Raw genomic sequence first — 27844 nt, 5'->3', positions numbered from 1 at the left:
CCATTAAAACAGAGTGACTGAGTAGTGCTCAGAAGAAGAGCAGTCTCTCAATCTATATTTGCACAGCCACTAGTACAGCAAAGCCCATGAAGAGTTCAGTTTTTAAATACTATCATAATGCAAATATTTTCCCTGCTGGCGCCTCTGCCATCCCTGACGAGCCAGAGCTGCCAGGGCACCTGGCTGGTCATGGAAAAGAAAACAGGACTCCCAGAAGACTGTGGCTCCTGCAGCTCCTTCACACAGAAGAGTAAATGGCTTAGGACGCAAAGAAGGTGTCTCTTACCCCTAAGGAGGAGGCAGAAGCAGAAAGCAGAAAAATGCACTTTAGCAACCACCCAAACACCCCCTGCTCCCCACGTCTGATTCACAAGCAGGATTACTTTGCAACAAAACACTAATACACTCACACTTCTAAGGTATCTGGAGGGACTTCTCCACATAGAAGTATTCTGTACTTTTGGATTTTAAAAAAGCCTTAGAAAAACGTGTTGACTCCAGAATTATCTTCTGCTCTTCACCTGTCTGCTCTTTGACAAACCAAACAGAAAAAAACGCTCTTGAGACATCTCATGACTACTCCAAACACGAGTGTTTACTACATCTACAGCCTGCCCAGGTCAATCAGTTGCCTCTTGCAAAGGACCAGAATTTGTCTCATTTTAAGGTGCCAGGCACCAGCATCCCCACCAAGCCCAGCACTTAATGCACCTACTTGGAAACGTTTATTTAGTGGGAACCAAGAAGGGGACTGTCACCCTGAACAGCTCCATTAGCCTGGGTACAACTTCACCTGAAAAGCCTCAGCAAAAGGCAAAGTACACACCATTCCTGGCTTCCCAGTCCTGCCACCTCCCTACAGCTCGGTCAGGAGATTGCATGGGTTGATGGATCAGGGCACCTGCAGCCTGACCTGGCTCACTGCTTGGCCCTTTGACATGGAGAAGGTGGGGTAAACAGGGTGGGGGAGAGGTCGATACAATCACCCCTTTTGGCAGCAGTCAGAGCAGATCCACCGTTTCGCAAACCACGTCCCGAGATGAGCAGTCATCACTGTTACCCAACACACGAGAGACAAGAGAGAAAAATCACAGCAGTGGAAAAATCCTGTTTCTCAAATCAGAAACACGGAAATCTAGTGTGATACTTGCCAAGCAAGCACGTGGTTCAGATTTGAAACCACTTTGTATGGTCTTGTATCAGAGGTTGCTGAAGTCCCACCAAAGTGTGTTGGGAAAATTAATTAACACACCTCAACTCTGGTTTAAGGTGTTTCTTTTGACAGCCACCCAACTCATGAGGCACATCTTTAGTGCACTGGGAGTAGCCACGCAAGCGTTATGCTCACTTCCAAAAGTTTTGAAAATATCCAAGCAGTGGCATTAGATCCATTCCTTGGCACGACACTGCAAAGGGCATTTCTGTAGAACATGAACCATGCACAGGGGATGCACACAGGAAATTACTGACTCTGGACAGATCTGTGAGAGCCTTCTCACAAATGTGTCCTCAAACACCTCCAGGGATGGTGACTCCTCCACTGCCCTGGGCAGCCCATTCCAATGTCTAATCACCCTTTCTGTGAAGAAATTCTTCCTGATGTCCAACCTAAACCTCCCCTAGTGCAGCTTAAGATTACGTCCTCTTGTCCTCCCCCTTGTTCCCTGAGAGCAGAGCCCGACCCCCACCTGGCTCCACTCTCTTGTAGAGAGTGAGAAGGTCCCCCCTGAGCCTCCTTTTCTCCAGGCTGAGCCCCTCCAGCTCCCTCAGCCCCTCCTGGTGCTCCAGCCCCTTCCCCAGCCCCATTGCCCTTCTCTGGACTCGCTCCAATGTCCTTCCTGAATTTGGGATCCCCTCTGCCCACACACAGAGCCGGGGTCACCCCCTCTCCAGCGGGTACTCACATCCTTCCCACGCCCTCGTACATGCGGGTCTCATCCACCAGCATCATCACCTCGGTGTCGGTGAGGTGGGCGTGCTTCTTGGTCTTGCTGAGCTGCTCGATCTGCAGGTCAGCCAGTTTCACCTTCTGCTGCGTGTCCATCACCTTGGCCTGCAGCTCCGTGAAGGCCTGGCCAGGGGAGGGAGGTGGAGTGAGGGGTGCCCAGGCGGGCAGCGGGGGCACAACCGGACCAGGGATGGCGGAAGGAGGGGATCAGCCAAGGGGACACGTTGGGGAGGACACAGGGGTAGGGGGATTGAGGACACCGGAGACACACATAGGTGGGGAGACACAGTGGGACACACACAGGGGTGAGGGGACACACAAGGGGGAGGACACATGAAACACACATGGGTAGAGGGACACAGTGGGACACACACATGGGTGAGGGGACACACAACGGGGAGGACACCTGAAACATATGTGGGTGGGGGGACACAGTGGGACACACAGGGATGAGGGAACACACAACGGGGATGACATGGGAGACACACATTGGTGGGGGGACACAGAAGACACACATGGTTGGGGGGACACAGTGGGACACACACGAGTGAGGGGACACATGATACACACATGGGTGGGGGGACACAGTGGGACACACAGGGGTGGGACACAAACGGGTGAGGGAACACCCAAGGGGGACAACATGGGAGACACATACGAGTGAGGGGACACATGATACACACATGGGTGGGGAGACACACGAGATGCACGTGGGTGAGGGAACACACGGTGAAGGGACACGGGTGGGGACACACACAAGGAGGAGGACACGGGTGGGGACATACGGGTAGGGGAACATGGTGGGACACATACACAGCGCTGGACACACACATGGCTAGGGGGACACAGAGTGACACACGGGTAGGGGGACACGGGCAGGGGGGAAACACGGATAGGGGACGACACACGGGTCGGGGGGGACATGGGGAATACAGGGGGGACACACACGAGTTGGGGGTGACACGCGGGGAGTGGACACACGGTGGGGACAGACACGGGTTGAGGGGACACACAGGGGGCGGGAGGAACCGGGGGAGGGGGGGACACAGGCCGGGGGGGGGCGGGGGGGTCTCGTACCTTCTTCAGCTCCAGGTCCACGGGCGCCGCCATCTTGTCCCCGCACGGCGCATGCGCGGGCCGAGGGGGCGGTCCCGGCGGCTCCTGAGGGACCGGCCAGGGCTTCCCCGGGGAGGCAGAGCCGTCCCCTGCCTTGGAATCGCGGAGGCGTTGGAATGGTCCTTAAAGACCATCTAGCCCCATCCCCTCACCGTGGGCAGGGATACCTTCCACTGGACCAGGTTGCTCCGAGCCTCGTCCAACCTGGCCTTGGACACTTCCAGGGATGGGGCAACCACAGCTTCTCTGGGCAGCCTGTGCCAGGGCCTCCCCACCCTCACAATAAACAATTTATTCTGTGTATCTAACCTAAATCTCCCCTTTTTCAGTTTGTGCCCATTACTTCTTGTCCTGTCACTACAGCTGCTGACAAAGAGTCCCTTCACTGACCTCCCCATAGACCACTTCAGATCCTGGAAGGTGCTGTGAGGTCTCCACTCAGCCTTCCCTTCTCCAGGCCAAACAGCCCCAGTTTTCTCAGCCTGTCTTCATAGGGGAGGTGCCCCAATCCCCTTATCAACACCCAGAGTGGCCTCCTCTGGACTTACTCCGACAGTTCCATGTCCTTCTTATGTTGGGCACACCAGAACTGTACATAGTACAGAGGGAGGATCTCCTCCTTTGACCTCCTGGCCACACTCCTCGGGATGCAGCCCAGGATCCCATTTGCTTTCTGGGCTGTGAGTGCTCACTGCTGGTTCATGTTGAGCTTTTCATCAACTGTCACCCCCAAGTCCTTCTCCACAGGGCTACTCTCCATCCCTTCTCCTCCCAGCCTGTTGGTGTGCCTGGGATTGCCACAACCCAGGTATAGGACATTACATTTACGTTTTGTTGAACTTCACGAGGTTCACATAGTCCCACCTCTGCAGCCTGTCCAAATCCCTCTGGATCCATCCCTTCCCTCCAGCATGTGGCTGCAGCACACAGCTCAGTGTCATCAGCAAACTTGCTGAGGGTGCCCTTGATCTCACTGGCTATGTCTCCAGCAAAGATGCTGGACAGCAAGTGGAATGAAAGGGAGCATCTCTAGTCCTGCCAGTCTTTCCCAGCCCAATGGGGCACAGGGAGCCAGCCCACTGATCCAGACAGCTTCCCTACATCTCCAAAGCATGTTTGCCACCTCTTGGCCTGTTAAATCTCCACCTGTGGGCAGCCCAGCCTGCACAGGGGCAGGAGGAGGGCAGAGAGCAGCTGGGCTGTGGGCACAAGTTCCAACTATCTGCTGAGACACCTTCCAGCAGAGCTACTCCCACCAGGATGCTGTAGAGCCCTGGGCAAGTGGAGCTGCCCACTGGGAAAGGCAGAAAAGCTGCAGGGCTACAGCAGCTCTGGGAAGGCGAGAAGCAGCAGCAGCACAGTGAGGCAGGGACACAACCCTGGTTGCAGAAGGGCCTCCTGCACAGCAGCCAGGGGCATTATTTGCTTAAAAGACTTTGAAAAGGACAAGTTTGGAGTCTCTGGTCAAACTGGCATCGCCACAACACAAAGAGTAACATTTGCACAGTCAGTAACTCATTTCCCTGGCTCTGGGACTGGGTCACTGCAGCTGCTGAGGCTTTAACTCTCCAGACCATCACACCCTGGTCACAGCTGTGTCCTTCAGCCTCATAACAACAAGCACTGGAAAGCTCAAGTATTGCTGTGTTCCCCCTTCCCAGCAGCTCAGCTCTCCTCTTTGCTGACTGGAGTTCCACACCTGCAGGGGCAGCCTCAAAGCTCTCTACCAGAGCCAGCATCTCTCCCTAATCTCAGCCCCCCTCAGGGAAGAGGAAAGAAGTGGTTTGGGGTTACTCTTACTGCAGAGTAATGAATCGCTCCTGAGCCATCATCTGAAGTGATGCTTTGTGGATGGAATGACTCCAGCCCCAGGAGCCTGCAGTGGCCCCAGGGACAGCTGGAAGGTGTGAGTCCACCTCTGGCTTCTTCTTTGCCAAATGATAGAATTATTTGGTTGGAAGGGACTTTTGAGATCATCCAGTCCACCTTTCACTAGACCAGGTTGCTCCAAGTCCCATCCAGCTTGGCCTTGAACACTTCCAGGGATGGGGAAGCCACAGCTTCTCTGGGCAACTTGTGCTGGCTTAAAACCAGGAACCAATCCCATTTGAATGGATCAACAGCCAGAGTGGCTTCACTCACACTGGAGGCAGCTTTGCTTGGTGAGCAGACACACAAACATCACACCATCCCCAGGGCATCAGGTGGTAAAGACGAAACAAATCTCAAAAAAAAAAAATCCACATGGGGCTGTCCTGGCTGCAGAGGATGGATCCTGCCCCCATCTCCTCAGACTACACTGCTCCGCAGGGATGGCACAAGCTGATACATTAGCCCACACTTCACACTCTCTGCTGCTGTTGGCAGCACCCCATCAGCAAGGCCTTCAGACTCCTGAATCCTTTCCACCTCCATCATTAAATTAACAACCTAAGCATTTGTTACAAAGTGTTATTTATTAGAATATTACATTGCACTTAAAAAATAAGGGAGGTCTGACCCCTGTCATCTTGACCCTACACGAAGGACGCAGGGCCAGACCTACAATAAATATAAATACTATGTACAGTTTATCTAAAATAAATATATAATTTAAAATGAAAAATATCTTGTTAAATAGCTGTTACCCTCCCCCCCCCCCCCCCCCCCCGCGGCCAAGGACCCCCCGAGCCCGGTGTCTCCCCCCTTTCACAGTTTGTTCCTCGGCACTGCAGTGGACGGAGAGCCGCCGGGCAGCCGGTACCTCCCATCCCCGAGCCAGCCCCGTCCCCGGAGGTGGCCACGAAGCTCCTGCAGTGCCGCCGCTGCCCGAGCGGCCCCGCCGCGGGTGCCGTCCTGGTGCTCCAGCGAGCCCCCGACGTGCCGCAGCCCCGCTGGTCTCACCTCTTCCAGGAGGTAGAAGTGCGTTATTAGTGCCGACCCCTGCAAGAGAGAGGCGGGAGAGCTCACAACACGGTCCTGGGCTGCTCTACCCACAGAGCACGGGGGGGTAAAGGTGCTGGGTCCCACCCAGCCCGGCAGGAGAGCACTCGCACCCACCCAAGCCCCAGCTGCCACTCGCTGCCTCTCGGGGCTGCACCCAGGAGGATGGGAGCCAGCACACCCAGGAGAGGTGGGTAAACATCCCACCTTGTGTCCACCGTGCTTCCCTTCCAGGGACCACGGCACTTTTCCCCCTGGACACATCCACCCCAGCAACCCCCAGGGCAAATGGGACAGTGAGGAAAGCCCTGTTCTGAGTCTCCTTCCCGAAAATTCAGCTCCAATGAACAGCTCAAAATCCCACTCCCAGCACTGTGACAAACACAACAGAAATTCTCCGAAGGCATTACTTCATCTTTACAAAGAACAATGACTTTTCTTTTTTTTTTTTTTCAAGAAGAGAAGGAGCTGTGATATGTATGGCCACGTCTAACGTCAGGGTTTGGATCAGACCAGAGGAAGTTTGACAGCTTTTCAGCACCCAGCCCTGCAGCCACCCCTGGAGTAGAGCACACCCCTCACCCACCACCCAGCCAGCCAGAGGAACATGGCATGGGCTGGTAGCAAGATCCCCCTGTGCCCAGCTGCAACAGCATTACTTGCTCTGCTGCAAGTAATAAGCAGAGTGGGAGTGAAAAGGAAAGGGGTTTTTTACACATATGTATAAATAGAAGCAATATCTAAAGAGGGGAAGTGACTCAGAGGGTCAGAGAGGGAGCAGAACAAGTGGGAAAAAAAAAACCCAAAACAGAAGCAGCTTCCCCACTGCCAAACATACCCAAAGCATGGAGCACTGGGGCAGGGCAGGGACTGGGAGCCAGAAAGGAGGAGGTAGGAGGAATGAAGGAGTCAGAGAACAGGGACTTGGGCAGGAAGGTGAGATAAGAGGGTTGGAGCCCCACAGGGCAGCCCAAATCCAGCCAGCTGCTTCTCCAGGCTTAGGCTGCCTTCAACACTCCTGCCTGGCTCTGGCATGGGATCCACATAGCAGTCCCAGCCAGCATGAACAGCAGAGCCCCCAGATGTCCACCAGCCCCACTGCTGCCCCCTGCCCAGCCAGGGGCTCACCTCGCCAGCACCCGGCATCCTCAGTGATTCACAGTGATGCCCAGCTTGATTTTCTCTTCGTTTTCTACATCGTAGCCACCCCTCTTGTGACACCTGCGAGGCCAAGCAAAGGGATGCTCAGGGCAAGAGGTCCCTGCCACCCTCCTCGTGCACGTGATCTTCCCAGGGACACAGATTCCGAGAGTTCAGCCCCGTCCCACTCACCTGAGCATCAGCAGGGCTGCGATGATGACGAGACACAGGGAGGACAGGACAACAGCAACCACAGCCAGAGCCGTGGTGTGGTCGTACGCGCTGGGCGGGTGCTCCACCGGCAGCAAGAGGCCGTGGCAGCGCTCTCCGTGATACCCTGGCTGGCATCTGGGTGAGAAGGAAAGTCAGAAAGGTTGGTGGTGAGCAAGCACAGGAGGTCATTGTGTCCCCCCACACCCCTTGGAAGGCGGTATCTCTCCCTGGTACTGGTAAATTAAGTTTCTCCTGCGCCAAGTGAAGACTCCTAGAAAGGTTAAACTCTCCACCAGCAGAAGGCACCAGGGTCTGTCTCCTGCCAGTCCCTCCCAGGTAGAGCCAGGCTGCCCAGACCATCTCTGGAAATAGGAAGGGAGCAGCATGGCAGCTGGTCCAGCACTTCCCACAGAGCAGGATGTCCCTGCAAACCCTGACAGCCGAGAGGTGCCCCGTCCCTGCAGACTCGGGAGGTTACTCATGGAACAGAAATAACGCTCCCCACAGGGCTGTGAGGCTTCCAGCCCTTCCCAAGCCACAGCCCACTGATGTGACCAGATATATATATCCCTCTATATCCAGCACCACTGACCCTCGGGCTGATGTCCAAGCCGGGTTTAGCCCAGCCCTCCTCCCAAGCTCATAATGGCACATACCAGTGTTACCTCCCAGGCACAGCAGCAAGGCTGCACACAAGTCAGAGGTGCAGGACCCAGCCCAGCAGCATCCTCACTCCACCCCAATCCCCAGGGACCAGCCCAAGGAAGCAACACTCCAAGAGACCCTGTGACACAGGCAGCCAGCCACCAAGAGCAGCCACAACTTATTGACACCAGTCAACGTGAGGCCTCTTTAGGAACAGTTGGCCACTGTTCCTAAAAACCGTGATGGCTCTGGGAGATGTCACCCAGGGATGGGCCACCAGGCTGCAGAGCCCAGCCAACCCCCAAATCCCTCCTGCTTGCCCATGCCCCAGGTCCTCTTCAGTCTCAGGGATCTTGGCTATCCCAGTCCCAGGCAGGGGTTCTGCACCCCACATTCTGCTGGGTCACCAACACAGAGTCAGCAGAGATCTCCCTTCACTGGCAGTCCCAAGTCCCCCATGCAAGGACTCAACTTCATGGCAGCTTCCACAGAGAGAAACTAGGAGACTAGAGGAGCTATGCAGAGCTTGATCCCTGCGGATTGCCGGGCATGAGATCCTGTGGGCACCATAAGCCAGGGAGCTATTATCTTCCCTGGGCTCAGGGCTGGGTGGCTCAGAGGATTGATAGTGAAGAACAAAGCCTCTTACATATCTGCCAGCTCAACTCCTGCCTACGTAAGCGGGGATCAAATGTGCACCCCTGGGTATTTCCCATGGTAGCAAGTCCTGTATCAAGGTGTCCCAGCAGCAGGAAAATGCTTTCTCCTCTGCTTGCCTCGTCTAGTCCCTTCTCTCTCCCTGTACTCCAAGGGCATGGGCAAGCAGAGGTACACAGGCCTGTCCTTCATCAGGCCAAGGGCAAGGCTTTGGCAGGCTGTCCCCAGAGATGCTACCTCCAGTCCTCCTCACTGGTGCTACAGCAGCTCATCTCGCCTGCACCGATGCGCCCCAACAGCCACAGGAGCCCCAAGCTTTCTGAGTTGGGGGTGCAGGGTGAGACGGTCAGGATAAGGTCTCCCAAACCAGACCTGCAGAAGCCCTCAGCTGCCAGACTCCAGCCCTGCACACCATTCTGCAGCCCTCAGCACCACAGGTCTCTGCACAGCAGCTCAGCCGGAGCTCGCCATGCCAGCAGGGAATGCTGGATCCAGGGCCACGGCAGGCTTTGGTGGGGCATGGACACTGCCCAAGAAGCACAAGGAAGAGGCCAAGTCATAGCTGTCCCCGCACAGACAGAGAACATGCACTAAAAATATCCTGTCCGTTTTTCCTCTGCCCAGCCCAGAGAATTGAAGGAACCGTGACTAAGGCTCCCCCGGCACAGGCACACGCCAGCAACTCACATGCAGGAGGGAGCTCCCAGCTCTCGGATGTACTTGCACTCGCCGTGAATACAGAAATCCTTGTACTTCCGCAGGCACGGGTCTCTCTTCTTCCCCAGGCCTTTGCCTTTTCTTCTTTTATTGCCGTTCCCTTTCTTCTTGGGAGTAACCAGACCTTGAGGCTTTGACAGGAAGGCAACTGGAAAACAATTTGGGAAGGAGAGAAGGGCAGTCAGACCAGCCCCACGTGCCAGCCAGAGGGAAGGCAGAGCCACATCCCGGGACTGCTGCAATTGCTCAGCCCTGGCTCCCACTGCCCTTTGTGCCGGGAGCTGCCCCCGAGCCCGGGAGAGAAGGGGGAAAAGGCATTTTTTTCAGCTCCTCACAAATATCATGGCCTTTCTGATTCATAAGAACAATTCTCAAGGAAAGAAAGGAGTCAGGCAGGGGGAACAGAGCTTTATACATCTCAAATGCTGCTATTATATGCACCAGTTTCCACTGAACACAGAACGTTGCTAATTGCCCCTTTATCTGGCCTTTATTTCCCTGATGAGCGCAGGCTTTTCTAAGACCCTATTCATGGCTGTAATGGAGTCTCCTTCCCGTGGGCACAAGGATGCCTTGCTCACCCCAAGGCAGGAATAAAAGAGCAAGCCTGGCTTAAGTTTTGGTTTTGCAGAGCCAAAGAGGTGGGTAGGGAAGCGTTCCCATGAATTACAACGGTATGTTTTAATTGTGGTGCAGTGACCAGTGGTTTTTGGTGCCAGGCCAGCTCCCTGCTGGGTTGGTGGGAACTAGAGCACCAAGCTCCTTGCTCAGACACAGCCTAACACTAGCAACGTACTGGAATGGTTTTTAAGACGTGCAGGTGCCCAAAAAAATCAGCTCCCAGCCTGATCTCAAAAGGTGCTGAAATGCTAGAGAGTACTTGCTGGTCCAAGGAGGATTTTTTAGCTCCTCCCAAGCCACCGTTTGGTATCTCCGGGAAAGGTGCACTAAGCCAGGGGCTGCTCGGGAAGGAGAGGGCAGCAGAGTCCAACCTGACAAGTTGTAACCTGCACAATTCCTTCCCAGCCACTTCCTGGCTCGTGACGGAACCAGGGCCTCCCATGCTGGCACACACCGGTTGCACACCTAGCAAAGTTATTTCGACATCCTTCACACTGTGACTGGAGAAAACTGATACTCCAGGAAACTCTGTGGCTTGGAAAAACCCTCGGATGAGGCTGTTCCATCCCCGGCCCTGCGGGTTATCTCCCGGACACAGCCAGCAGACACACAGTGCTGCTGACCCCCCCAGCCACCCCACTGCCACTCCCCCTCCCCGGGGCTCTGTCCCTTGGACAGCCAGAGAAGGTTGGGAAGGTCCTGCCGGTAGGAAAAGCGATCTGGCCAGGGTAGGTGGGGCGTGCTTCCTCTCTCCCTCTTCTCAGGCACCCCAGGGAAGGTGCCTTCACACAGAGGGCAGATCTCTCTGACTGTAGCTCAGCTCGAGGCATCGAGACCGTGCTCCAACAGTCACCAAACCCTCCCGTTCCTCCCAGCCTGCCCCTCAGCTGGGGGTCAGCCCAAGCCCACCAGATTGCTTGCCCTAGGACAGAGTCCCCTCCTCGGGGGATGCACAGAGGAGCAGGCTGGAGCATCTCCCAGCGGGAAGACACCTGCTTTTCCCAGGGGGCTGCGTCCCCTCGGTGTGAACGGCTCAGCCCAGTTTGTCACAGTCTGCTGGCACAGCCAGAAAGCAAAGTAAAACACGGGAAAACATGAGGGTGAGCTGTACGGGGCACAGCACGCTCCTGGTGCCAGGTACTGCCCTCGGCGAGCCGCGTGTAGGAGGCACAGGTACAGGTACGTGTCAACGCCCCCAGCCCGCGATGGGCCCCGTCCCACCCCCATGAGAGCCCCCGGGACACCCTCCGGTGCCAGCCCCGGTGGGAGGAGCCCCGTGCCAGCCCGGGAGCCCCATAGAGTGGCAGTGCCCCCACCACCCCCGTGCCGGCTGACGAGCCCTGCCGCGGAATGAGGAGCAGCCGCGCGTGGGCGGCGGTGAGTCACGGCGGGAGGGCAGCGCGGGTCCCCGGGCACGGCCCCCCCGAGGGGCTCTGCCTCCACCGACCACCGAGCTGGGACCCGGCACCCCTGGGACCCCGACAGCCTCTGGCACAAGCGCCGCTGCTCTGTGCTGGTGCCCTATGCGCTGGCCCGACTCGGGGCTGCTCCCGCGGGCGCTCGGTACCCGGGAACTCCCTCCGAAGCAGCGCCCTCCGAAGCGGAGCCGGAGCTGCCGCCGGGGCACCCGCGGGGCTGAGCTGAGCCGAGCACAGCCCGGCGCCTCCGAGCCCCCCGGCTCCAACCGCCCCCAGCTCAGCCCGCCCCAGGATTCCATCTCCGTGGCGGCACACCCGTCCCGAGACCCCATCCCGCCCCGGGACCCCTCGTTCCGTCCCTACCTCTCGGCAGCTCGCTGAAGTCGTCCCCCGAGGCCGCTCCGCCGCCCTCCTTCTCCGAGCTGCCGCCGAGCAGCGGGGCCGTGGCCGGGACCGGCGCTCCCCCTCCGCCGCCGCCCTTGTGCAGCACCTCGTTGTGCAGCTCGTCCCGGCGAAGCCCGCCCGCCGCCGCCGAGCACACTGCGGGGACAGCGGTCAGATGGGACAGCTCACTCACACTGCCCTGCCCGGGACACCCCCTCCTCCCCACGCGCGACCGGCACCGATCTTCCCCTCTGCTCACACCCGGGGACCCTCCACCCGGGACCGCAGCCTCGCCCGGGACCGCGTTTGCCCAGGACCATTCCCCGACACGTGCGCGGGACCCTCCAGGAGAGCCCGGCTCTGGGATCCGTTTCCGTCCCCACGCGTGTCCGTACCTGCCGCCAGCAGCGCGTGGATCAGCACCGCCCGCCCGTCCATGACCCGCGGGCACACGCGTCCAGCCCCTGTCCGGCTCCGCTCGGCCCCGCTCCGGTGCCCGCTCTCCGGCAGCGCGGCCCCGCGCCGGGTACAAGGCGGCGGGCGGCGGGGCGGGGCGGGGAGGGGCTGCCCGGCCGCTCCGCCCCCGGGAAGGGCTTCCCCACCGCCCCCAAGGGGGGTTCCGCCGGCCGGGGACGGGACCAGGGCCAGGGCTCGGTGGGGTCTCCTCGCTCCCGGAGAGGACAGGACCTGACCTGACCAGCCACCGCCGCCCCGCTGCTGGTGGGCGGTGGGAGCCTGGGAATCGCAGGGTCCCTGCAGGGCGCAGAGGGCAGGCGATGGCCGAGGGACACAGCCTTTCCAGCCTTTTCCTGTAACTGGAAAGCGTGGCCTCAGGCAGGGGCAAAGGAGGGGGGTCCCAGTGCGCCCCCTGGCCCCAAGTCCCGGCTGAAGGGACGGGTGACTGGGGTGGGCCAGGGGTGCCAGGGGAGAGAGTGCACCTCACAGGAGGAGCATCAGATGAGAGGCAGGACCTCAGGGTGCAGGGCTGCACCTCCTCCTGGCCCTGATAGGGAACAGACTGCCATCCATGCGCCGTCCTGCACATGGGAGGTGGTGGCAGCCAGAGGTGGTAGCAGAGACCCTTTCTGTCCCCAAGGCTACCTTTGTGCCCTTATAGAGCTCCTGTGACTGATAGCATCACAGCCTCATCTCACAATCCCCCCTCAGCCAGCCACTGTCCTTATCCCCATCCCAGCCCTCTGTGCATGGGCACTGCCAGCACTTCCCTGTCCTCTTCACTGCACTTGCAACCATGTGTTGTGTTTGGCCCGGGTGACAGCCCAAAAAACACCACTGACATCAGCACTGGGCAAATGCAGGGTCTTGCCCTGGCTCCTGTTGAGGCCGGCCATGGCCCCTGGCTGGTTCCTCGAGGTCCCAAGCCCCCCGCCCATGGCTGGTTTGGGCTCAGCAAGGCATGAGCAAAATATTCCTGCCATTGTTGTTGGTGTCTCCAAGGAATACCGCCAGATCTGGCACCCCCCCGCTCGCGCCCTCCTCTTCTTGCTCAGACTTGACTTTTGCAATTGTTTGCGGGATGTTTTTCCTTCCGCCTCCTCCGGCCATCAGCAGCCCAAAGCCTCTGGCAGCAGAGCGAGGGGGTGGCCTGGGTGAGGGGCTGTGTCCCTGGGCAGCCCTGCACCCTGGAGCCCGGTCCCTGAATGGAGATGGGATTTTTGTCCTTGCCAGTCCCCCGTCACATCCCCAGGGCCAGGCCAGGCGTGCACGGGTGGCGTGTGCCAGCAGCATTTGCCAGCTGACCTGGCACCTCCGGAGAGGGAGGCACCGGCTCACGTCAGCAGCCAGGGAGGCTGTTGGCACAGAGGGTTGGCAGCGGGCAAGGGTGGGGGGTGTGTGCAGGCTGCCAATCCTGCCTGCCTTCTGCTGCCTGCCTCTGCTCCCTGCCCCCTGCCTCTGCCTCCCAGAGCCTCCCATGACCCCTGCCCACCTCCTGCAGCCCCTCACAGCCTCCCTGCCTGCACCTGCCGCCAGTCATGCCCAATCTTATGCCAGGGGGCCATGCTGGGGCAGCTCACACAGGAGGTGGGGGGCTAACACCTGGGAAGGTTTGGGTGCCTCATAGCATCCCTGACTGATCAACCATGTGCCCTGCTGCCAGGGGTCTCCCTGTGTCCCCCACCCTGGCCAAGGGCACCACTCCACACACCACGGCACCCACTGGTATCACAGAACAAACAGTCTGGTGGGCACCCAGGGCCTGATCCTTGGCCTCAGCTCCTGTAAGGCAGGTACCAGGAGCCCAAGGACTCACATGCCCACCCTCTGCACTCTCCCAAAATGTAACACTGCTGTGGTGGTGCCTGGCCCTGCTCCAGCTGCTCCTGGGCCAGATCCTGCCAGCGCCAGCAGGCTCCAGCACAGCCTGCCCATGCCGGTGCTGCGGGTGTTTGTGGTCCTGTTTGTGGTCCTGCCACTGTGTTTGCACTGCACACAGCCCCGTGGTTTGTTTGCAGAGGGCCGAGGGGGCTGTCACGGTGATGGTGGCTCTGCCATCTCCCCATCCCTGGCAGGGTGCTGTGGCTGTGACCACATCCATCTGCTCCCCCACCACAGCCCACACAGGTGCCCTCTGTCAGGCTGCAGCCCTGACACCCTCCTTGCCTTTGTCATCACACCCTTACTCCCCTGCTCTGGATTTGCTCAGCGGTGCCACATCCTTCCCCAACCATGTCCCCACATCCGCTTTCCTAAGGAAGAGCTGCACAGCACCCTGGCAAAGTCACTGATGTTGCCACCAGCTCTTCAGGATTGGCCCAGCCATCACCTCACCAACGCCTTGCAGGTGGGACTGGGGACACACTACTCCCCAGGAGCAGCCTTGTCCATGTGGGTCACCCAGAGCAGGCCCAGGTGGGCAGCTGGATGTGGCAGGACCCAGCCACAAAGGGTCCCGTGGGGCTGACCCTGCTGTTTTGAGATGGTTGTTTTGGGCTTGGCTCCTGTGTATTGGTTTGTGGCCAGTTTAAACTAGTTCACAGCTTTTATAAGGTGTGGGATGAGTGGGATCCTGTGAGTGCCAGAGGGAACCCAGGCCTGTGGCTGCCAGTGCCGGTGGCCATGCGAGCCCACATGCCCGGGGTGGGTGGCACAGCTCTCCAGGAGGCAGGGACCTGCTCACAACCCAGACCAGACTGGAGCAACCTCGGAGCTCCCTCCCAGGCTTTGGGCTGCAGCATCTTCCCCTCCAGGATGGCCCCAGCAGCCAGAGGAGCTGGTGCTGCCCCGCGGCAGGATGTGGGGGATGTCACCTGCCCGCTGCTCTTCATCCAGCTCAACCAGCTCCTCAGCACCCCAGAGGGGCTGGAGTGGAGGGAGATGGCCAGGTAGGCAAACCTGTGAGGGCCACGCTATGGGAGCCCAGCCTTCCAGCTCAGCTGGAGCCCAGGGCATCCCCCGAAGCCGGTGGTTCCTCAGCCTCGTCCCCAAAGCAGGGCTCCGGTGCCCGCGCTGGGCTGACTCACTTCATGGGAAAGGGCAGGGTGTCAGGCAGGGCGGGCAGTGACCCTGCGCGGGCACAGCGCCCTTCCTCCTGCTCCTCTCTGCTGCCTCTCCAGGGCTCCAGCAGCCGCGCCGGGGCTGGGATGTCCCGTACCCCACAGCACCCCTCCTCTGCTGGGCAGGGCACAGGCACGCGGGCCACAGGCGTCTGGGAGCAGCAATGCGTCTTCCCCCGGGGTCGCAGAGTCTGCGGGGGTTGCCAAATCCGCCGGGCTGTGGCTCTGCCCAGCCCCCAGCCCCCTTCTCCCCGCACGGCTGCCCCGCCGGGCACGCTCTCCCCGTGCAGCACGGCGAGTGCCCCGCGGCAGCGCGCCCACCCCGGGGGACAAAGGGAAGCTCTGTCTGTGCCCGGCGTTAAAATATTTGGCACTGCCTGAGCGTGGAAACAGCTCAAGACACTTCTGTTCTGACTCCAGCCAGTGCTGCTAATGGCAAGGCCACCCCCAGTCCCGGTGAAGCCAGGGGATGGGTGGGCTGGGAGCAGCCCTGGGGAGAAGGACTGGGGGATGCTGGTGGGTGACAGATGGGACATCAGCCGGCACTGTGTGCTCACAGCCCAGAGAGCAGAGTGTATCCCGGGCTGCACCGTGGCAGCGTGGGCAGCAGGGTGAGGAGGGGGTGCTGCCCCCCTGCTCTGCTCCAGTGAGACCCCCCTGGGACATCACATCGACCTCCTGTTCAAGAGGAGGCCATGGAAATGATCCAAGGGCTGGGACAGCTCTGCTGGCACAGCTTTGCTATGGAGACAGAATGAGACAGCTGGGGTTGTTCAGCCTGGAGAAAAGAAGACTCCAGGGAAACCTCAGAGCCCCTTTCAGTATCTAAAGGGTCTCCAAGAGAACTGGAAAGAGTCTTTGACAAGGGCCTGGAGTGACAGGACAAGGGGGAATGGCTTCTCGCTGCCAGTGGGCAGGGTTAGATGGGATATTGGGAAGAAATCCTTCCCTGTGAGAGTGGGAAGGCCCTGCCACAGATTGCCAGGAGAAGCTGTGGCTGCCTCATCCCTGGAAGTGTCCAAGGCCGGGTTGGATGGGGCTTGAAGCAACCTGGTCTAGTGGAAGGTGTCCCTGCCCATGGTAGAGGGGTTGGAACAAGATGAGCTTCAAGGTCCCTTCCAACCCAAACCATTCTGTCATCCCGTGACTGCTGAAATCCCCCTGATCAGATTGGAGCGGGGTGTGGGTCTGCAGGAATGGAGACGTGACCACCTTGGCTGCCCACCTGCCCCTGCTGCATGAACCCACTGCAGCCCCCTCTGGGCCCCCCAAACCCCATACTAAGCTCAGAGATGGACACAGGGTCCAGCTCCCACTGCCTGGCACGGGACACAGAACTACCTCGCTGCTGACCCTGCACATCTCCCCGGGCAGGTGCATAAAGTTCGAGGAGAAGGTGGAGGATGGTGGGGAGCGCTGGAGCTCACCCCATGTCCCAGCCCTCCCCCTGCACAGCCTCTTCCAGTTGAGGACATGCCTGCAAAAGGGGATGGTGCTCCTGGATCTGGATGCCGCCAGTTTCAAGGAAATAATCGGTACGTGGGTAATGCAGAAGTCATCTCCTGGGATGGGCTGGTCCCTGGAGAAGGACAGGCCACCAGGAGGTGCCTGTAGAACAGCACTGGTGAATGACAGCCGAGCACCTGGCGTGGCTGCTGCTCCAGCTAAGGGGGCTTTTCCCTGGGCAGTGAACCAGGGGGACTCAGGGCTGTCCCTGTCCCTGCTGCAGACAAGGTGCTTTCTGGGAATCCCGAGGAAGCAGAGCTGCAGCCTGCATTGAGGGAACGCCTGACAGCCCTCCTGCTCCTCCAGCCACGGCACCAGCCCATGAAATCCCTGCTGCAGTTCCTCACCGAGCTCACCCTCTCTCCCTGCCGAGGTATCCCACCAGGAATCCTTCCAGTGCCACCAGCCCGGGGCAGTGTCCACATTGCCCGTTCACTTGCACATGTGGGTCTGCAGGAGTGGATTCTTCTCCTTCTTTGCAGGAAAGGCCAAAGGCAGGTCTGAGCCCAGAGCCCAGCTCTCCAAAACACCTCTTAAGGAGCAGGTAAGGCAGGAAGGAGCTGGGCTGGGAGCAGCTGCTGCATCCCAGGTGCCCAGCTGCTGCATCCCTTTCCTTTCAGCTGAGAAACCGCTTTAGGAAGAAGGTCCCACCGGGAGCTGAAGCTGCCCACGTTGCTGTGGGTGAAGTGGAATTCCTGGAGAAGCCTGTCACTGCCTTCATTCGCCTCAGGCACGGGGTGTCCCTCGGCTCACTGGCTGAAGTTGCTCTCCCCAGCAGGTAACAGAGCACAGTCCATGCCCCTGTTTCCTCTTTGTCCCTGTCTCCCCATTCCCTCCCACACCACACAGGGCTTTGCTTGGCCAAAGCAAAGGAAATTGCAGCCAGTGCCACATACAGTCCCAGAATCCTGCCTCACTGCTTCCCTTTCGGCTTTTCCCAGCTCCTTAGGAGCATTTCGGGATGGGCTGAGAGCGGAGTATCTGTTGGGCAGCCTGGGAGGGACATCCCCTGGGTCATCCCCATCGGGGGTCTGCATTCCCTGTCCTTAGGAGGCTCTGGATGCTCTCCACTTACTGCCGGGAGCACGGGGCTGGTGGCGGGATGCAGGTTCGCAGGAGTCTCTTGCCCTCCCGCTGCCCACGACGCTCTCCTGAGCAGTGGGACGGGGTGGGGAAAGAGGTTTTCCCCCATGGCTGAGGAACGCAGCTGTGAGAGTAAATGGTCCGTGTGTCTCTTGAACTGGGCCCTTCCTTAGGGAGCGCGCGGAGGAGGCAGGCGGGGATCAGGAGGGACATTGCCACCTCCTGGTCACTCTGCCCAGAGCACCCGTCCTGCAGGAGCTGGGAGGAGCAGGACATCCACCCACCTGCCGCTCTGTCCTCGGTGGCAGATGGGTGGCAGGTCCCCGTGGGTGTCGAGAGTCTCATGACAGCCCCTTGCCCTGAATTTCCCCCCCTCAAACAAGAGGGGAGAGACAGCTCGTCCCTACCCATCCCTTTGCCCATGGTACCATTCCCTTTGGTGGCCATGCCAGGCTGTTCCAAAGGCACAGCCGCCACCTCGGGGCTATCTCCCTCTCAAGTCCATCTCCAAGGTTTTAAGGTTTTCACATCGATGTGGTGCAGATGGCCGGGTGACAGCAATCCCGGGTGGCTTCTGTCACCTCCCATCCCCTTGGAGTAGGCTCCGGGGGACCTCCAGCCCCACATCAGGGCTGCAGCAGGTTCTGCTGAGCCCCACTCAACCCCACTCATGCTGCTGGAGGAGTTTCCCTGCCCCCTATCTGGAGGTTTGCTCAGGGTAGTGTCCTGGAACTGCTCAGCAGCCTCAGGGTTCCAGGACTGTAACAGTTTCTGCCAGTTTTGGAAGGGAGGGGAGGGCTTGGTTAAACATTTGGCTGCACTGTCTCTCTGTAGACCTCACTATTTTGCACCATCCTCTGAGGTGTGGGATTTTCACCATATTTTATCAAGGACCCTGAACTCCCTTCCCAGTCTCCTCCCATGTCTCCAGAGTCCCAACAAACTTGCTGCCCATGCTGCCAGCAGGCTCTCCTTCCCTAACACTCCTGCATCCTTCCTGCGAGCAACATTCCCAGGAGCATGATCCCACAGACACCTCCAGCCAAGACCTTGATCCCACAGACACCTCCAGCCAAGACCTTGATCCCACAGACACCCCCAGCCAAGACCTTGATCCCACAGACACCCCCAGCCAAGACCTTGATCCCACAGACACCTCCAGCCAAGGCTGTCTCCTCCTCTGCCCCAAAGACCTCTCCCCCCACACCCCCAGCCCCGGTTTCTGCAGACCCTGTGATCCAGTGGGGTCCTGGCATCCCATGTTGTGGGCTCTCCATGCAGTGGCAACCCTCTTGTGGTCACCCCTCAAGGTGGCAGGAGCCCTCCAAGGCTGGCCAGCTGCTGTCCCCAGCATCCCCACAGTCTCCCCTGGGAGAAAAATTCCTCAGGGAGCAGAGGGCTGTTCCAGAGCTGTGCTGTCCCACCCACAGGTTCCTCTTCATCCTGCTGGGTCCCCCCAAAGTGAAAGCTTACCACGAGGTTGGCAGGGCCATGGCCACGCTGCTGATGGATGAGGTGAGCCTGGAGCAGCACCTATGACTGGGATGGGCCTGGGATGGTTCTTCTCCTCTGCAACCTGCAGGGGAGGGCAGAGGGTGGGGTGAACTTGTGGTTTCCCTTGCCTAGGATAAGAAAACTAAGGTTTGGGGTGGGTCTGTAGGATGCAGGGGCACTGGTTGCACTGAAGTGGGTGTGTTTGTTCCTTGGTGAAGGCTGCAGGCTGGGAGGAAGGCTCCAAGGGGCTGAACACAGGGACATGGTGGCTAAAACACAGCACCTCCCCACAGCTCTTCCAAAGGGTTGCCTGGCAGGCTGAGCACCGAGAGGACCTCATCACAGGGATGGAGGCGTTCCTGGATGAGCTGATTGTGCTTCCTCCTGGGAAATGGGACCCCAGTGCCCGAATTCCTCCTCCAAGCTCTCTGTCATCTCCGTGCAGGAGGTGGGCTGATGGGAGGGCACCCCAACCTCTGCCAGCCCCTCTGCTGGGTCCTGTCACCCCCCCGCCTGTGATATTGAAACTTCCATCTCCATGGGAATGAAACTGCCCTGGAGCAGGGAGGTCCTCCCAGCCAAGCCCCTCTGCAGCTCTGGCCAAGGACCACAGCTCCAGTCCCTGACGCTGTTAGCCCCACTTGGCAGGGGGTGGCAAAACCACCCACATGCCCTTCAGAAGGAGCTGCTGGGAATGCTGGGATTCAGCACTCGGATGTGAAGCCCATCCTCTGAGCAGGACACCTTGGGCTCTGCCCACCTGCTCCAACAAAACTAGTCCTGTGAGCTCTGGCTCCAGGGCTTGCTGGAGGAGATCATGGTTGGGTTGGAAGGGACCTCTAAAGACCACCTAGTCTAATCTCCAGTCTCTCCTCCTCCTCCTGATCTTTCTCCTCCCCATTTTCAGGGGATACACGAGGCTCCCCAACCCTGCTGGCACCCCTCTCCCCTCTCCATCCTCCCTTTGTCCTCATAGTGTCCCCTAGGTGCAGCTGGCCCCTGAGGGTCCCAACCTGAAGCCTGTCTCAGGCTCTGCTCTGCCACAGGACCGCTGTGGACCCACCAGACCAGCAGCTCCATGGCAATGGGGACATGGCAGCACCTGGGGACAGAGCCAGCCCAGGGCACCCACGCTCCGGGGAGGAGCTGGAGAGGACGGGCAGGTGGGTGCCTGGAGGGATGAGGTGACGGGTGACGGATTTGGGGCAGGGCACTGGCTGTCATGGGGCCACCAAGGCCCTCTGAGCTGGCGTTTCCCAGGGAAGGGACCATCCCTTGCCAAGTGGCTGTGTGGGGGTTGATGCCCAGCTGTGGGGGCTGCTCTGAGACCTCCCTCCTCTCCTCTGCCCCAGGCTTTTCGGGGGGCTGCTGCGAGACATCCGCAGGAAGGCACCGTGGTACTGCAGCGACTTCTCCGACGCCCTGCACCCCCAGTGCCTCTCAGCAGTGCTCTACATCTACCTGGCCACGGTCACCAATGCCATCACCTTTGGGGGCATGCTGGGGGATGCCACTGCCAACATGCAGGTCAGCAGGGCTGTGGGGTGCCCGGCACCAACCCCGCTCAGCCCAGCCCACGGGGCTCCTTGGTGCCCACCTCCCACCAATGCTCCTGGAGCATCCTGAGCATCACCCCAATCCTCCTCCTTCCCCCAGCACTGACCCTGCACTGTGCTGCTGGGAGGGACAGGCCCAGGACCCCCCTTCCTGCCGTGTGTCTGGCACCCCTTCCCTGCATTTCAGGGGGTGCTGGAGAGCTTCCTGGGCACGGCCTTTGCTGGCTTCATCTTCTGCCTCTTTTCGGGCCAACCCCTGACCATCCTGAGCAGCACCGGCCCCGTGCTGGTCTTCGAGCGCCTCCTCTTCTCCTTCAGCCAGTGAGTTCCCTGGTAGGGATGGATCCTCAGGCCACTGTCCCCTGGATGGGGCACGGGCCACCATCACTGCAGGCGGGTGTTGGTTGTGAGGTTTTGGGTCACTCTTCCCCCGAGGGACCACAACCTGGACTACCTGGAGTTCCGCCTCTGGATCGGGCTCTGGGTGGCCTTTTTCGGCATGGTGCTGGTGGCCACTGAGGCCAGTCACCTGGTGAGGCACTTCACCCGCTTCACCGAGGAAGGCTTCTGTGCACTCATCAGCCTGATATTCATCTATGACTCCCTGAAGAAGATGCTGAGCCTGGCAGACGCCTTCCCCATCAACTGGCAGTACCGGCTGGACAACGTCACCTCCTACAGCTGCACCTGCAACTTGTCCAGCCCCGGTGAGCCCAAGGGCTGCAGGTGGGTGGGGAGCAGGAGGCTGCTGCCCCAGGACCCCATTGGAAACCTGCTGCCTGGCCAGATGCTGGAGGAGGCTGTTTAATCCCATCCTCACCTGCCTGACCACATAGCACCTTCCTCCACTTCCCTCCATGTGGTCTGTCCATCCGTCCCTGCCTCCTGGAACTGTCCTGGCACCAGACAGGGCAGTGCCAGGAGCACAGAGAGCCTTGGCCTGGCTCCCGTGGCTCCAGGATGGGGGATGGCAGGGGCTGGAGGGGTTTGCTCTGCCATTTCTAGCCCAGTCTGTAAACCAGAGAATGTTTCCTGGGGCTTGAAGATGTGTCTGCACTGACCCTGGAAACAGCACCCACACCAAAAGGATCAGTGCTAGGCCAGCCTGGGGACAATGGTGTATCATCCCTTGGTGGGGCCCAGGACCAGGGACCTCCGGGATCCCATGGGGCCCCATCCAGCATCCCGAGCCCTTGGGGAGAGCCTGAGGACTCACACTGATGGCAGCACTGTCCCAGTTATCCCTGATGGAGCCAGCAACACCCTGACCCTCCTTCCCCTTGCAGGTCACAGCTCTGCAGGGAATGACACACTGCTGCCCTCACCCCTGCTCCCCCCACAGGTACAGCCTCTGCTCCCAGGCAGGTGGGCGAGGGGCTGGGATGGGCCCAAAGTGTCCACACACAACCCCTCCTCACCTCCTGTCCCTGCAGCCTCCCGCCACCCCAGAGGGGCTGAGCAGGACTCAGTGCCTGGATCAAGGCGGGCACCTCCTGGGCACCAGCTGTCAGTACGTGCCCGATGTCACCCTCATCTCCTTCCTGCTCTTTGGGGGCACCTTCCTCTCCTGCGCCGCCCTCAAGCGCTTCAGGAGCAGCTGCTACTTCCCTGCGGGCGTGAGCATCCTTCTGCCACCCCTGTGGAATGGCCACCCATCCCATTGGTGTGGGGGTGGCTCCAGGGGAAGCTGCTGGAGCAGCCCCCACCCCAGGCACCCCAGGAACCCTTTCCATCTCCACGTGCAGGTGCGGAAGCTGGTGAGCGACTTCGCCATCATCCTGGCCATCCTCGCCTCCTGCGCCGTCGATGCCACCCTGGGCCTGGAGACCCCCAAGCTCCTTGTTCCCAGCGAGCTGAAGGTGCTGGCAGGGTGGGCACGACACTGTCAGGGCATGGGGCTGTGCCCCCCACAGTGGCAGTGCTGTCACTGTCCTTCCCACTGCCAGCTCCAGCCCTACAGGGGTGTGGGCTGTGTGAGCAAATGAGAAGGGGCTGAACAGATCCCATGCTCTGTAAATAACCCGGCTCAGGCCCGGACTGACCCCATCCCTGTACAGCTCACACTGGAGCGAGAGCCACAGGCTCACCTCTGGGCTTGGGCTCCCTGCCCTGGTGTGTGGCAGGGCTGGCAGTGGCTCAGAGCAGCCCATGCTTGCTGCCACCTCCCTGGGCTCACCATCATCATTGCCCAGTGCCATCTCTTCCACCTGCTCCACCTGCCCAGCTCCTGGCTTGTGGTGTCCAAGAGCAACCCCCTGCTCTTGTCAGGATGTCCTTGTAGGGGATGTGGTAGGTCACGGTGCCCAGGAGCATCCCCAGGATAAAGGAGGATGCTCATCCTCTCCACATCCCTGGGTGCCTGTTGGGCTCCAGCCTGGGTACCTGGGGCTGGTCCCATCACCCTGCTGTGCCACACAGAGGTGGGTGGCAGCTGCCATGACCCTTCTGCTCCCCACAGCCCACAAACCCAGCACGGGGCTGGGTCATCATCCCCTTTGGAGCCAACCCGTGGTGGGTGTGCCTGGTGTCCGCAGTGCCCGCCGTCCTCGTCACCATCCTCATTTTCATGGACCAGCAGATCACAGCCGTCATCCTGAACCGCAGGGAGTACAAGCTGCAGGTGAGCAGGGGACAGGGACAGGACCCAGGTCCCAGCTGGGACCCTTGGAAGCAGCTGGGGCAGAGTGGGACCCCAAACCAGCCAGTAGGGTGGGCAGACCCCACCACTGCCCCTCTGATGCTGCTGGGGAGACGGCTCACCCCCAGCCCTGCTGCCTCTCCCCCTGCAGAAAGGAGCAGGCTTCCATCTGGACCTCCTCTGTGTCTCCCTCCTGATGGTTGTCACCTCTGTCACCGGCCTCCCCTGGTACGTCTCGGCCACTGTCATCTCCCTGGCACACATGGAGAGCCTGAGGAAGGAGAGTGAAACCTCGGCCCCTGGCGAGCACCCCGAGTTCCTGGGCATCAGGTACATGACCCTGGGCCCCGCTCAGGGGGACCCTTTGCCCATGGCTGCAGAGCCAGGGGACAGGGACATGCCCACCCTGGCCATGTGGGGACACCGGTGTCTCCCCAGGGATGCTCCCATTCCCTGTGCCCATCCAAGTTGAAAAGAGCAGAGACCCCAGAGCCAGGAGGGCAGGCAGGGGGGTGGGCTCCCAAGGGACCCCTGTGACACCTGCACTCCCACACACAGGGAGCAGAGGCTGACAGGCCTGGCCGTCTTCATCCTGATGGGAGTCTCCGTCTTCATGGCCCCTGTGCTCAAGGTAGGGAGCCTGGATGCCTCTTTTCCTAGGCAGGGGGTGGCCATATCCTGCAAGGCTGGGGAGTTCCTTGTTCCAGCGATCCAGGGAAGCCTGGCTGGCAGGCAGGGAGCTGTGCAAAGGATTTGGGCCGGGCAAAGGATTTGGCTCCCGTGCCACAGGAGGGTCAGCACACCAGGCACTGTGACCATGTGTCAGCTGGCCACTGTCCTTGTGTGCATCGGGGTCCCCTGTGCTCCCCAAACACACCCCACCATACCCTCCACACTGTCACATGGAGGTCCCAGCCTGGCTGCTGTTGGTTTTCACCTGCTGCTGCTGCTGCAGTAGGAAAAGCCCCTCCAGTGGCTCTGGATTACCTGGGGGCAGGTGGGAGGTGCTTTTTCCTTGACCTCTCTCCTCACCCCTGAGGCTGCCCTTGCACAGCCTTTGATATGGGCCCCCCAACATTCTCATCTCCAAACTGGAAATACGTGGAACTGAAGGATGGGTGAGGAATTGGCTGGATGGCCGTGTACAGAGACCTACGGTCAGCATCCCAATATCCAAATGGAAACCAGTAATAAGTGGTGTCTCCCAGGGGTCCCTACTGGGACCAACACTATTTAACATCTTCACCCAGGACACACACAGCAGGATGGAGCTCGTTTGCAGGTGACACCAAGCTGAGAGGTGCAGTGACACACCTGAGGGATGGGATGGCATCCAAAGGGACTGTGGAGGACATGGGCCCACGTGAACTTCACGTGGTCCAACAAGGGCAGGCTGGGCTGCTGGGAAAGAAGGAGGCAAAGGCTGTGGACACACGTGGGGGCTTTTACACAGGACAGGACACTTGGCAGGCACAGCCCCCAGGGAACAGCCCCGCTGACCCCCCATCCCGCTGTCTTGCAGCACATCCCGATGCCGGTGCTGTACGGGGTGTTCCTGCACATGGGGGTGGCGGCGCTGAACAGCATCCAGGTGAGGGGGGGCTGCACTGGGGCTGCTGGTGGGGGCTGCTTTGGGGATCAGGGGGTTTGCTCAGCACCAGCTCCCACAGCAGAGCTCGGATTTTAGCTCTGCAAGACGTGCAGCCTGGCACGGGGCTGTGTCCCCTGCCAGGCCCAGGACAAGGAGGGGGAAAAGGACCTTTCTGGGGCAGAGGGAAGGGAAAGGGAGGTGTCTGGGATGTTGAGGAGCTGGATTAACTTGTGCACTGATGGGTCAGGTGGTTTGGGAGAAGCAGAAGGACCAGTGGATAATCCAGACTTGCTCTCAAAGCCACAGGGACTTCCCCACCTGGGAGCTGGGGACCTGCTGGTCCTTTGGCCTTGGCATTGCTGCTGCTGATCCAGCTCTGTTCTTCTCCTGAGAAACCCATGGAGAGGAAAAAAAAATCCCCAGTCCAGAACTATCTATACCACTTTTCCCTCTAAACAGTACAATTTCCTTGCAATTATCCTGCTTTGTACGACAGGCTGGGAAAATCCCTCCCTCCCTCTGCCTGGGAAACCCAGAGCTGTTCTCCGGAGGCTGCAGCAGTTTCCTGCATGCAGGGAGTTCCATCAAGGGCTGTTATCTCACAATTAACCCATTAAGGCCACCTTGAGTCCTTTTGTAGAGGTCTGCCTGGAAAGTGCTCCCCCTGGCCTGGGGGGGTGGTGGTACCGGGACCACCGGTCTTGCAGACAAACGCCCTGTCCCAGCATCGGCACAGATGGCAGGAGGGCTGAAACGCAGACACCAAGGGCAAAACCCCATGCTGCCGGCCCCGGGGCCCAGCAGGGAGGTGGAGGTGTGTGACCCGCCCGTCCCCCTCTCGCCGCAGCTCCTGGACCGTGTGCGGCTGCTCCTGATCCCGGCCAAGCACCAGCCAGACCTCCCCTACCTCCGCCACGTCCCCCTGCGCCGGGTGCACCTCTTCACCGTCATCCAGCTGCTCTGCCTGGCCCTGCTCTGGGTCCTCAAGTCCACCACGGCCGCGATTATTTTCCCGGTGATGGTACGACAGCCCTTGAACCGGCAGCGCTGCCTTGGGGTTGGGCTGGGTGCTGCCCACCCCCACGTGGCGTTCCTTTGGGAAGGGGACACAGGTGCTGCCTCCCCAGTGGGGTCCCTGGAATGTTCCTTTTGGAAGAGTCAGCGGTGCTCCCCAGACAAGTGGGGTCCCTGGGATGTTCCTTTGGAAAGGGGACAGGGGTGCTGCCCACCCCAGTGGGGTCCCCCTGGGATGTTCCTTTGGGAAGAGACAGCAGTGCTGCCAAGACCAGTGGGGTCCCTGGGATGCTCCTTTGGGAAGGGGACAGGGGTGCTGCCCACCCCAGTGGGGTCCCTGGGATGTTCCTTTGGGAAGGGGACACGGGTGCTGTCCATCCCAGTAGGGTGTTCCTTTGGGAAGGGGACAGGGGTGCTGCCCACCCCAGCGGGGTCCCTGGGATGCTCCTCTGGGTGAGGGCACCTGGCGGGGTCACAGCGTGGCTTTGCCACCATCCTTCACCTCTCGGGGCAGAGCCGTGGGGTTGTCACTGCCGGGCAGGTGCGGTCCCCTGGAGGGGTGACAGGCCCCGGGCTCTGCCGGGGTGACAGCGGGGTGCGACAGGGCCACGCTGCCGCGTCCCCCGGCCCCGGCGGTGCTGAGCCGCGCCTGTCCCCGGCCGCAGCTGCTGGCGCTGGTGGGGATCCGGAGGGGGCTGGAGCGCGTCTTCCCCCCGCACGACCTGGCCTGGCTGGACGGGCCCCCGCCCGGGCCGGGGGCGGCGGGGACGGAGCGCCGGGAGCGGCCGGAGCGGGGCGGCGGCGCCCAGGAGGTCGGTGGTGCCCCGGGAGCCCCGAGGGGCCGAGCCGGTCACGGGGCTGGCGGGGGGAGCGCCCGGGGGTGGGGGCGCGGTGCGACCCCGAACGCTCTGCTCTCCCCCCGCAGCTCGAGCCGATGAACCCCCCGGGACCGCAGATCAACCTCTCCGTGAACTAGCGCTGGGCAGGGCGGGGACATCGCCCCGGGCGGGGGGATCGCGGGGCCCAGGACCCCCAAAATCCCCCCAAAACCCCCCTTAAATCCCCCCGACCCCCCCCGCACCGCGGGACACGTGGCCGCGAGGTGACGTCACGGGGGGCGTGTCCGCGGGGCGCGGAGTGACAGCGCGCTCGGCCAATGGCGCCCCGTGTACGGCAGGGGACGGGGCGAGCGGAGGGGGCGGGCCGCTCGCCTCGATTGGCAGCCCCACAGTCCAATCAGCTCACGGCGCAGGCGGGCGTGTGACGGCGCCTCGCGCTGACGGAGCCCCTCAGAAGGGTTTGAAGGGGGGGCGGTACTAGGGCGCGGCAACACCCAATCGGAAGGCGCCAGACGCCGCGCGGCGTGAGCGACACCCCTCCGGACCAACTGAAACGCGCGACTCCCGGATGCGATTTGATCGACAGTGCGCTCACCCTATCAGTGCTCTCAGCCCCGGCGAAGCCCCTGATTGACGTCCCGATAGACCAATCAGCTCGCGGAGAGTTCAGGAAGCGGGGCGGGTCGGCAGGCTCTGACCGCCTGGGCGTGCGCTCTCAGGGCAGCATGCTGGGAGCGCGTGACGCGCCTCTGACTGACGCTCCCCGTGGCCAATAGCGCGGCGCGGCCTTCCCGGCGCGCCCAATGGGCGCGCGCGGAGCGGGCGGG

General features: G+C 60.5%; 4 protein-coding genes across 4 annotated transcripts in view; 2 read left to right on the top strand and 2 right to left on the bottom strand.

Annotated features, from left to right (window-relative positions):
- The window catches only part of PFDN1 (prefoldin subunit 1), a 33027-nt gene extending 29916 nt beyond the window's left edge, over positions 1 to 3111 (bottom strand). The window contains exons 1-2 of the mRNA XM_027643154.1: positions 3026 to 3111; positions 1905 to 2071 (exon numbers count right to left, since the gene is read on the bottom strand). Coding sequence (XP_027498955.1) covers positions 1905 to 2071; positions 3026 to 3058 — 200 coding nt within the window. The 5' untranslated portion in view covers positions 3059 to 3111. The remainder of the gene's footprint in view (positions 1 to 1904; positions 2072 to 3025) is intronic.
- Positions 3112 to 5501: 2390 nt separating this feature from the next.
- On the bottom strand, positions 5502 to 12298 carry HBEGF (heparin binding EGF like growth factor). Its single transcript, XM_027643153.1, has 6 exons — positions 12177 to 12298; positions 11761 to 11937; positions 9329 to 9506; positions 7319 to 7474; positions 7115 to 7207; positions 5502 to 5986 (listed from the first exon to the last, which is right to left on the bottom strand). The coding sequence occupies exons 1-5, from the start codon at positions 12217 to 12219 to the stop codon at positions 7135 to 7137; spliced, it is 627 nt and encodes a 208-aa protein (XP_027498954.1). The 5' UTR covers positions 12220 to 12298; the 3' UTR covers positions 5502 to 5986; positions 7115 to 7134.
- Positions 12299 to 14758: 2460 nt separating this feature from the next.
- On the top strand, positions 14759 to 25460 carry SLC4A9 (solute carrier family 4 member 9). The gene is made up of 18 exons (XM_027643152.1): positions 14759 to 15125; positions 16671 to 16831; positions 17026 to 17175; positions 17285 to 17346; positions 17423 to 17580; positions 19316 to 19400; positions 19673 to 19831; positions 20454 to 20542; positions 20732 to 20906; positions 21123 to 21256; positions 21371 to 21642; positions 22222 to 22277; positions 22369 to 22551; positions 22681 to 22794; positions 23394 to 23555; positions 23725 to 23903; positions 24132 to 24204; positions 25096 to 25460. The coding sequence occupies exons 1-18, from the start codon at positions 14860 to 14862 to the stop codon at positions 25258 to 25260; spliced, it is 2643 nt and encodes an 880-aa protein (XP_027498953.1). The 5' UTR covers positions 14759 to 14859; the 3' UTR covers positions 25261 to 25460.
- A 440-nt stretch (positions 25461 to 25900) lies between these two features.
- The window catches only part of LOC113947166 (ankyrin repeat and KH domain-containing protein 1-like), a 99726-nt gene continuing 97782 nt past the window's right edge, over positions 25901 to 27844 (top strand). The window contains exons 1-2 of the mRNA XM_027643462.1: positions 25901 to 26185; positions 26745 to 26990. Coding sequence (XP_027499263.1) covers positions 25901 to 26185; positions 26745 to 26990 — 531 coding nt within the window. The remainder of the gene's footprint in view (positions 26186 to 26744; positions 26991 to 27844) is intronic.

Source organism: Corapipo altera, unplaced genomic scaffold, assembly GCF_003945725.1.
Source record: "Corapipo altera isolate COAL_440 unplaced genomic scaffold, ASM394572v1 75, whole genome shotgun sequence".
Taxonomy (NCBI): Eukaryota; Metazoa; Chordata; class Aves; order Passeriformes; family Pipridae; genus Corapipo; species Corapipo altera.
Note: the sequence above shows the minus strand (reverse complement) of the source record. Positions and strands in the feature narration are given on the sequence as shown.